This window comes from Colobus angolensis, unplaced genomic scaffold (assembly GCF_000951035.1).
Source record: "Colobus angolensis palliatus isolate OR3802 unplaced genomic scaffold, Cang.pa_1.0 Scaffold109, whole genome shotgun sequence".
NCBI classification, from domain to species: Eukaryota; Metazoa; Chordata; class Mammalia; order Primates; family Cercopithecidae; genus Colobus; species Colobus angolensis.
The window spans coordinates 10,021,460-10,032,623 of NW_012111919.1; the positions used below are offsets into that span (position 1 = coordinate 10,021,460).

Sequence of the window (11,164 nt, forward strand, 5' to 3'; positions counted from 1 at the left end):
TAGTTCCTGCAAGACGGTACTTGCCCTTTGGAGGTAGCACTGCTACTCCAAAGGCAACTGGGAGATTTGTGTAGTAAGTGTGACCTCAGGCATGTTGCTTTCCTTCCCTGGACTGATTTCAAGAGAAGAAAAAATGTACTTAACATGATCAGCACAGGGCCTGGCTCATTGCAGGTACTGTGCAAAGGTGATTCAACTAAGACATGAACACTAAAAAGGAGACACTCTTAACTCATGCACCAATAAGAACTTGCAGATAGCCTAGTCCTCAGAGGACTCATCCCTGCGGTTAGAGCTTTGGAGGGTAATGAAATGACTAGAATTCTGCCTCTCCCCCTCATCTTCATTCCTTCCTCACATATGAAAACCCCTAGCCTCCTACAATGTTGACTTTAATAGTTATTTTATTTATTTATTTGAGATGGAGTTTTGTTCTTGTTGCCCAGGCTGGAGTGCAATGGCGCGATCTCGGCTCACCGCAACCTCTGCCTCCCGGGTTCAAGCGATTCTCCTGCCTCAGCTTCCCGAGTAGCTGGGATTACAGGCATGTACCACCATGCCCGGCTAATTTTTTGTATTTTTAGTAGAAATGGGGTTTCTCCATATTGGTCAGCCTGGTCTCTAATTCCCAACCTCAGGTGATCAGCCCACCTCAGTCTCCCAAAGTGGTGGGATTACAGGCGTGAGCCACCATGCCTGGTCTAATAGTTATTTTTTTAATTCTGAAAATTAAATTCTGTGATAATTTCCTGAGTGTTCAAGACAGCTTTTCTGGGACTCTGAACTACTCTTATTTAGTAGTCAGTTTTGTAGAAATCGTTATCAGTAGAGGTTATTGCATCTCTCTGATGAGTGGGTTCTTTAAAAGTGCCACGGACTCAGAGAGATGTGGGGATCACAGAAAAAGTCTTAACTTTTCCCAAAGAAACAAAGAGTGGGGAGACAGCGATGGAACTTTGGAGTTAGAGTAGCTCTGAGTTAAAATCTTGGTCCTGCTGTTTACTAGATGTTGACCTTGGATAAAAGTTCCTTAACTTTTCTTAGCCTCAAATGCAAATAGGGGATAACAGTGCCTGCCTCTCAGTATTTCTTTTTCTTTTTTTTTTTTGAGACTGAGTCTCATTCTGTCACCCAGGCTGGAATGCTGTGGCATGATCTTGGCTCACTGCAACCTCCACCTCCCAGATTCAAGCGATTCTCCTGCCTCGGCCTCCCGAGTAGCTGGAATTACAGTCACCTGCCACCATGCCCAGCAAATTTTTGTATTTTTAGTAGAGACAGGGTTTCACCATTTTGGTCAGGCTGGTCTTGAACTCTGGACCTCAAGTGATCTGCCTGCCTCAGCCTCCCAAAGTCCTGAGATTACAGGTGTGAGCCACCACACTCGGCCCTCTCAGTTTTTGTGGGGCATAGATGAGAAATTTTAATTAGGTGTGTGGCACATAAACATTCAATATACATCGTTTGTCTTTTCCCAAGATTCACTAATGCTTTGCATAACAGACTTTTGAAACTGTATAAGCTCACTTATATTCATTAGTGCCCAATAAGCTTTGTCTCTCTTTTCTTCATAAGCAGACAATCCCCTTCTCAAAAAATTATACAGATTGTAATGGAACACATCTTAAAGACATCAGTAATGCTTAATTTATATATTGATATACGTTTCATATATATTGATATGTATCCTCAAATGTGATTGAGAGTGAAGACAGAAGGAAGTGAAGTCAGGGGAGGTTTGCCCAGTGTAGCTAGTCTCTATTAGAACCAAGACACTTTCTCAGACCAGAGACTCTCAGGTTTAAGAAAATGTCCTTCGGTTTGTTTCAGAAGATGTAGACCTGGTTGTACCCAGCTGTGAAGCTGTGGGGCCTTCACAATGCCTGCTCTGTGTTTGGACAATTATGTAAAATAAGGCTTCTGACATCTGGCATTCACAGTTAGCATTTTCAGTTTAATAAAAATGTAAATGTTAGCAATAATTACATCAGAGCAGTTACTGTAACCAGTATTGCTTGAAAACTAAAAGGCAAAGGGACTTGTAGTCTCCCCTCACCTGGGTGTTTCATAAATCACTTTCTCACTTTCAGATCGAAAGCATTTATTAAAGAACAGCCATTTCTAACTTCACTCACAGAAAGGCAGGTATCAGTTGGGTGGTAGATGAAGATTTAACTTATGATGATGTAAACACTATAGAATCTTTTCATTAGGTCTTTGATCAGAGAATTCTAAATATACAAGCAGTTTTTACCATTTTGGAAGGTTATTTTCCTTTTTGGGTCTTGGAACAGAATAATGCTGAGGAAACTCAGACACTTAATCCTTATTAAAGTTCTTTGGTGCTTACAAAAGGAATTCTTCTACACATTAGCAAAATATTCATTCTGCCCACGGAAGGGTCAGCCTACTTTGCTGATGACTCTCCCCTCCACTGCCAAACAGGCAACTTAGTGAATTTATCTGATAAATTCTCCTGGGGCTAAACTCTCTATTTTGAAATCATCAAAAAGAGTCCCACTGTTTTGGACTATTGGTGGGGCTGACTCTGCAGCATGTCAGTTTACAGGCCATGTGGCAAGTTCCTGAAAGAGGCTAATGCAAGCTGTTAGCTGAGCCTGATAAAAGCTTTGCTTGGCTAAGAAGGTGATAAACATTGCCACGTTAACATATAGATGAAAGGAGACTGCCTTCAGTAATACTATTTAAGCTGTTTTACCCTAAGTGCTACCAGCAGAACAGGAACAGCAGTTGATTTAGACTCTTCACCTTCAGAAAGCAAGCATCTTGGCAGGGCATCTTAAGGTGGTTAAAGGCGACTAGGTATCAAGCTAATCCACCCAGTTAGATCTGGTCTCTCTCCACAGAGGAATTTAGAACTAAGACCCTGAAATCACCACCAGTCAATCAGCACCCATTCACTTAACACTGTCTTTTTTCTTTTGTTGAGACGGAGTTTCGCTCTTCTTGCCCAGGATAGAGTGAAATGGCACGGTCTCAGCTCACTGCAACCTCCGCCTCCCGGGTTCAAGTGATTCTCTTGTCTCAGTCTCCCAAGTAGCTGGGATTACAGGTGCCCACCACCACGCCCGGCTAATTTTTGTATTTTTTGTAGACATGGGGTTTCACCATGTTGGCCAGGTTGGTCTCGAACTCCTGACCTCAGGCAATTGCCTGTCTCAGCCTCCCAAAGTGCTGGGATTACAGGTGTGAGCCCCTATGCCTGGCCTCACTGGACACTTCCTGTGCCAATCCCTCTGCTGGGTGCTATAGATACAGAAGTACAATATGGTTTCTCTGCCCTGAGGATGTTCATAGTCTGGTGTGGACAACAAAAAATGTAACCCAACACCAAATTATAGACAGGTAATATTTTAGAAGTCTATGGGGACTAGCAGCGATCCAGAGAAGCAACAGAAGCCTTTTTTAAGACCATGTTTACACTGAATCTCGATGGGTAAATAAGAGTTGGTGAGGCAGAAGAGTCAAACCCTGGGCAGGCATCTGGGGGAAGTGAACAGAAATGATTTGATTACTGTGCTCAGAGATCTTAGTCTTATCCGAGAGAGAGATAGAGGCATTTTTAAACAAGGAATATTGTGCCTACTACATGGTAGGCATCAGCTGGTATTTGTGGAACGAATGAATGTGATAAATACTATGATGAATGTATGGGTAATTTCTTTGGGGACACGTATAAAGCAATTAATTTGGCTTGGGATTAGAAAGTTATGACATGTGAGCTGGTCTTTAACAGATGAGGTTTATCTAGCCTTAGCAGCAAGCATTTCAGGCAGACATCTGTGCAGGGAATAACAAATGGTCTTAGGTGGCTAGAGCCAAGGTTCATGACTATGAATGCATGAAGCTGAAAAGACAAGTTGGGGCCAGGCTGCCTCAGCCTTGTGAGCCATGCTGAAGTACGAAGACCAGATTCTGCAAGGTTAGGTGCAGCCACTGCTGGTACAGGCTCCATGGCTGGGGGGTTGTGGAGAATTGTCATTCATGCATCTATCAGTTACTGTGCCAAACACTGTTCTAGAATTCTGTGAACAGAAAGGACTTAATCCCTGCCCTCATCAAGTCTGCATGCTAGTTTGGGAAACAATGAAAAAAAAAAAACAAAAAAACCCTAAACTCAACATTTATAATGTCAGGAGATAAAAAGATTAGGACTGTCTGAGGTGATATTTGAGTCAAGAACTGAATGATGTGTGGAAACATAAATACAGAGAATCGTTTTCACTCATGAATTAGGAGATCCGAGTTCTAGTCCCGGCTTTAACCTTTTCTAGTTGGGTGACCTAGAAAAATTTTAAACTTACTGGGCCTCCAGCTGGCTGTTATACATAGAAAAGCCTAAGAACCTTGCTCAAAGTGGGTGCTCACAAATGTGACAGGTGATCAGATGAATGTTAGTTAACAAATTATATTTAAGCAAGCGCATTTTTTTCCCCCAGTAGCTCAAATGCCATGTTAGGATCCCTTGTGTGATGATGCTAAAGTTTTCTTCTTCTGAAAACACATCTCCCACCCTCACACTGCCTCCTGCTAGCGTTACTGTGTCCACATTTTTACCAAAAGGCAGTGCTTGGCTGCATTCAATTTGGATCCAAAATCTGATAGTGCTCTTTCCACATGATGGTACCGGACACAGCTACCATTGACTGAGTCCGTACAATGCGTCAATGGTGGCAGCGACTTGACAGATACCAAAACAACCTTACAGGATACCATTGATCACTGTATCTCCAGGGCCCAGCACAATGCCTGTCACATAAACATTTGAATAAATGAGTCTCAGAAAAGTCAGAAAATGTCTCCAGGGTCGCAGAGAAAATCTGTTAGCAGAAAAGAATCTGAAGCTAGATATGCCTGACAAGATGGCTCAAGCCATGCTACCCAAAAGGAAAAGGTACAGTCTTCATTATAAAATCTAGAAGATGGAGATTATATATTTTTTAATTTAAATTTTAATTTTTTGAGACACTTTTTCACCCATCCTGGAGTGCAGTGGCACCATCTCCGCCCACTGCAACCGCTGCCTCCTAGGTTCAAGTGATTCTCCTGCCTCAGCCCCCTGGGTAGCTGGAATTACAGATGTGCGCCACCAGGCCCCACTGATTTTTGTATTTTTAGTAGAGACGGGGTTTTGCCATGTTGGCCTGGCTGGTCTTGAACTCCTGGCCTCAAGCAATCCACCCACCTCAGCCTCCCAGAGTGCTGGGATTACAGGCATGAGCCACCAAGCATGGCCAGATAGAGATTTTATACGGAAAAAAAAAAAAAAAAAATCTAGAACCACCAAGAATTTAAGATTGATTACACAAAGCCCAAAGTAGTTAGGCCAGAGCAGGGCCTTAGGATGGAGCCATCAGAAAGAAACCAATTACAGGATCCTAGTAGCTGGAGGCAGATCTTTGGCAGAGTATTTCAAAGGGAAGCAAGGCATCCTCAACAAGACAATGAAGTGGTTAGCAAATACGTAAGCAGCAACTTGTAAGATTTGATATACAAGCGGTAACATGACCACACCAAGGAACAAGAACATGGAATGCTTTAAAAAGAATTGGTATAACCTGGACAATGAAAACCGAGAACTTGAGGAGGAAGTATTATTTTACACTTATGCCTGTATTAGCTGTATCAGCGGTCCCCAACCCTTTCCGGCACCAAGGACCACTTTCATGGAAAACAATTTTTTTATGGACAATGTGGGTGAGATGGCTGTGGGATGAAACTGTTCCACCGCATATCATCAGACATTAGATTCTCAGTAGGAGTGTGCAAACTAGATCCTTGCATGTGTAATTCACAATAGGGTTCGTGCCCCTGTGAGAATCTAATGCCGCTGCTGATCTGAGAGGAGGCAGAGCTAGGCGGTAATTCTTGCTTGCATGCCGCTCACCACCTGCTGTGCAGGCCGGTTCCTGACAGGTCATGGACTGGTACCTGTCTACAGCCTGGGGACACCTGAGCTATATACCAAAATGAACCTAGACTGGCCACTCCCAACTAATTGTTATTCTCATCTCATACAATCTCAAGAATGCCTCTAGATATTTTATTTACCTGGTCTAGATGGTCCTAAACTATCACAGCCACGACTGAACAAATCAGAATAAGCAGAACCTTGGAAGAATGTTTTAGCAACGATTTTTTTCTCTCTGAATATTCAAAACATTGCAATACAGTCCTTAAAAAGCTGTTGAGACGATACAAGGTTTGTAAAGAATCTAGTTGAATGCTTAGCACACAGTAGCCAATACACATGTTTTTCCCCTTCCTCATTCTGGAATTGGGATTGTTTCCACTTTTTGGCTATTATGAATAATGATGCTATGGACATCTGTGCACAGGTTTTTATGTGGATTTATGTTTTCATTTCTCTTGGGTATATACCTGGGAGCGGAACTGCTGGATCATATTAACTCTATATTTAACCATTTGAAGAAATACCAGACTTTTTCCAAAGTGGCTGCCCCATTTTACATTCCTACCAGCATGAGAATTCCAATTTCTCCACATCCTCATCAACACTAGTTATTATCTTTTTGATTGCAGACATTCTATTGGGTGTCTTGTGGCTTTGATTTGCAATTTCCTGATGACTGATAGTACTGAACAATTTTAAATGTGCTTATTGGCCATTTGTATTTCTTCTTTGGTGAAATGCCTGTTATTTTGCCCATTTTGAAGTTGTCTTTTTATAATTATGAGTTCTTTATATACATCCCGCTAAGATACAAGTCCCTTATCACATTTATGATTTGCAAATATTTCTTCCATTCTGTAAGCCGTCTTTTCACTTTCTTGATGGTGTCATTTCAAACAAGTTTTTAGTTTTGATGAAGTCCAGTTTGTGTATTTTCTTTTGTTGCCTATGCTTTGGGTATATTTAAGAAATCCTTGCCTAATTCAAAGTCACCAAGACTTATGTCTATGTTTTCTTCTGTTTTATAGCTGTAGCTCTTACATTTAGGTCTTTGATCCATTTTAAGTTACTTTTTAAATATCACGTGAAGTAGGAATCAAATGTCATTCATTTTTACGTAGATATCCAATACATCCAGAAGACAGTTGGTTCAAAGACAGTTTTGTTTTCCCATTGAATTGTCTTGGCACTCTGGTTTAAAATCAACTGACCATAAATGTGAGGGCTTTTTTCTGAACTCTCAATTCTATGCCATTGACCTATGTTGACCTATACGTCTACCTTTATACCAGTACAACACATTCTTCATTACTGTAGTTTTGTATACTTAAAATCAGGAAGGGTGAGTCATTCAAATTTTTTCGAGATTCTTCTTGTGTTCCTGAAATTTCCATGTGAATTTTATAATCAGCAAAGAAACCAGCTGGAATTAATGGGAATTACATTTAACCTGTAGATCAGTTTGGGGAGTATTGTCACCTTACGTCTTCTGATTCATGAACATGGAATGTATTTCCATTTATTTAGAGGTGTACAGAAATACAGTTAACGCTGGGTATGGTGGGTCACACCTGTAATCCCAGCACTCTGGGAGGCCGAGTTGGGTAGATCCTTGAGGCCAGGAGTTCATGACTAGCCTGACCAACATGGGAAAATCCCATCTTTACTAAAAATACTAAAAATTAGCCAGCCATGGTGGCACACACCTGTAATTCCTGCTACTCAGGTGGCTGAGGCACGAGAATTGTGTGAACCTGCGAGGCAGAGGTTGCAGTGAGCCAAGACGGCGCCACTACACCCGTCTTGACAACAGTGAGACTCTGTCTCAAAAAACAATCAATCAAACAAACACAAACAAAATACAATGATCATTGCACAACTGGTCTTGTATTCTACAACCTTGATGAACTCACTTTATCAGTTTTAATAGTTTAGTGGATTTCTTAGAATTTTTGATACATACAATCTTGTCACCTGCAGAGACAATTTTCCTCTTCAATCTGGATACCTCTCTAGAATTTTTGAGTGCAACCTAAATTAATGCAAGATTTAGTATTTGGTGGTATTAAAGTCAATATTGCATAGATTTAAAACAAAAGGGGGAAAAGTGCTACAGAAGGAAAAAATAGAAACATAAAAAAACTAGCAGGCAAGAAAACTGATTCCCACAGGATTATTAGTTAGCTATGTGATCCTGGGCAAGTTTCTAATCCTTTTGGATTAGAAATACATTTGATTTTCCAAATCTTCTTCCACTTGATATATCTGTGAACTTCTGGGGATACATAAGTTACTTTGCTCAGTTTATTCAGCCATTACAAGCATGATTTTTACTAAACATACTGACATCTTCTCTCCTTTTCTATTTTTGCCCCTCAAAAAAGAGACTAAGACACCAAAAGTGGAAGAGCACACTAAAGGTATCTTCACACTCAGGGAGAATATAACTCTCAGGAAAGAGTTATAATGGAAGACTTGCAAGGTCTTCCAAGGTGGAAGAGCACACTAAAGGTATCTTCACACTTAGGGAGAAAATAACTCTTAGGAAAGAGAGTTATAACGGAAGACCTTGCAAGGCCTTAAAAGAATGCAGTGAAGTATAAAGAATTATCCTCTTGGGAACAACCTGGAATATAAATACTTTAGAGGCTTGTGGAAGTAAAAGTAAAAATGAACAAAGAGATGAAGCATTTACTCTGTCAAGTACTATACCAATATTTTAAAACCACAATTAAAGAATAATAAGGACATCATAATGACATGCATTATCAGAAGTTTTCAATACAGAGGATCTTTTAAAACCCGAGTTTTAGGTGACATTTTTAAAATTACAATTTTGATTAAAATGGTGTTTCATGACATAGAGAATATTAAAATTTTTACCACACATGAACTAGATACCTTCCCTCTGTCTCTGCTATTGCTGAAGAACTAAAATAATAAGTTACACTTAAGTGTTTTAAAGTTCCTTTCAAGTGCTTTGGAATCTTAGTTTTAATCTCTGGAGTAAAGGAAGAGGACTATCCAAACAAGTAACAGAGTTGGTTTCTTTCTTATGACATTGCAGAGAACTCAGAGAACTTTTTGCTGAATCTGGGAAACAGCTTTCTTCATTTTCAGCTGTTTTACAAGATCTGACACACTGTTCACTTTCTTTAATATGTATCTTAGGGCTACCCAACTTGTTGTGGCCACTTTCTTTGAACTGGGATGTATTTTGCTTTTGAGAACTGTGCTTCATTCTTTGAGTTGTGTACTTAGCTCTCCCAAACACTGGGGCACTTTGTTCATCAGAGGAATGTCTGTTAAGGCAAACACTCTTCTTCATTAAAATTTTCTGAGTGGTTTGCATATCAACTTTTCTACTATGATCTAAAGCAGTATTTGGTGGTCTAACATTGCAGGTCTTTACTACTGTGTTACTGATAGAATAAGGTACGGAAGTATTGACTTTAGAGTTTTCCTGAAGCAGTTGGTCTCCTTTTAGAACTTTAGAGTCTCTGGATTCATTTTGCAAGGGAATTCCTGGAAGATCCTTTGAAAGATGTGATGTACAATCAGAACCACTGTTAGCAATATAAGGTTCTTTTACACTAAGTATGGACAAAGTTTTCAGGTTGACATCTGGTTGTAGACTATCCTGAGGATATGATGATTTTATAAATATTCGTTCCTTTAAAGGCAAATCCTGAAGACATAAATCAGTAATGCCAGAAAGTAGATGCTCTTCAGGACTAATCCTATCAGAATCCTCATCCAACACTTTCTTTATGTTTGCAGTATACCTTTCTGATTCACATGACAGTTGTTCTGGGATATTTTCAAAGCCACCAGGGATGGCTGATAGCTCTGATTCAACTTCTGATTTTAAACCGTGAGAAAAAGTATTCCTTTGAATAGTTGGAGAATTACTAAAAGATGTACCTTCCCAGTCAATAGTGCTCAAGTGTAGATCAGTAATCACAGATATATTATGAGATGAGGTACTGGGTTGACTAGATTCTGAAATTACAGACTTACTGACAGCTTTAATTTGCTGTATAGCCAAAGGTCTTGGAGAAGACATGAACTGTTCTTGTACATTCAAACATGGAGTAGTTTTAGGTAAAAGCAAGCTATTCAATGAGGCAGATATAGATTCCTGTGGTAATGCAGAATCAGGGGAAATCCCCAAATTTAACTTGGAATTCTGCTTATGAAAGATTTCACATGTGGGTTTTAAAGTCATGTGTGACTGAAAGCTCATTACTTCATCTGGTTCTGGCAAATTACTTTCTTTAGGCTTAATACCTGAAAAGAAAAAAATACATATAATCAACATTTATTTTCTTTGCTTTAACTTGGGTAAAAAAAAATAAGTAAACAGTTCAGAGAGAAATCTGTATGAATTTTTTTTGGCTTTTTTTGGTCTCAGTGCATTCCTAGATTATAAAATATTTCCCTCTGAAAACAATTGAGCTGTTTTCCTCACTGAGTTCTGGGAAATGAAGAAAATGTATTTAAAACCCGAATATGCTATAAATAGCAGCTGCTGACCAATTGGTCGGTATAACTATTATTATTAACACTTGGTTCAACCGTTAGTAGACAGAGCAGAATGTTTTATTCCTGGCTTTTCAGCTTTAAAAGAAAGTATGTGAAGACAAGGAAGAACACAATTCTTGACCTTGATTTTATAGATTTTTCAGTAAAATTTAGACAGAGTAGATTCAAACAGAAGAGGTGGCTCTTCTATAACATTTGCATGTGGCATAAATAGCTATCAAACCCAAAACTTACGTTTTTGTTTCTTCCCTTTAATTTCTAACTTTTGTTTTTGGTAAATAGCAACGATCTCAGGATATGCTGCTTCAAACAATGATTCTTCTTCTATTGTTAGCAGAGCAAATTCTCCATGTTGTTTATCTTCCACAGCATAATGTTCTAAAAGATTAAAAACACAGCAAAGCATCCTTAATTACGCATTTTAAAAAAATCCAATTGGCTAGGCTTGGTGGCTCACACCTGTAATCCAGCACTTTGGGAAGCCAAGGCAGGCTGATCATGATGTCAGGAATTCGAGAACAGCCTGACCAACACGAGACCAGCCTGACCAACATGGTGAAACCCCATCTCTACTGAAAATACAAGAATTAGCCGGGCGTGCTGGCATGTGCCTGTAATCCCAGCTACTAGGGAGGCTGAGGCAAGAGAATCACTTGAACCCGGGAGGTGGAGGTTGCAGTGAGC

At 39.8% G+C, this 11,164-nt stretch overlaps 1 protein-coding gene across 1 annotated transcript in view; it reads right to left on the bottom strand.

Moving 5' to 3' along the window:
• Window positions 1–4,957: 4,957 nt before the first annotated feature.
• The window catches only part of GEN1 (GEN1 Holliday junction 5' flap endonuclease), a 37,585-nt gene continuing 31,378 nt past the window's right edge, over window positions 4,958–11,164 (bottom strand). Inside the window, exons 12-13 of the mRNA XM_011951517.1 lie at window positions 10,715–10,858; window positions 4,958–10,225 (exon numbers count right to left, since the gene is read on the bottom strand). Coding sequence (XP_011806907.1) covers window positions 8,907–10,225; window positions 10,715–10,858 — 1,463 coding nt within the window. The 3' untranslated portion in view covers window positions 4,958–8,906. The remainder of the gene's footprint in view (window positions 10,226–10,714; window positions 10,859–11,164) is intronic.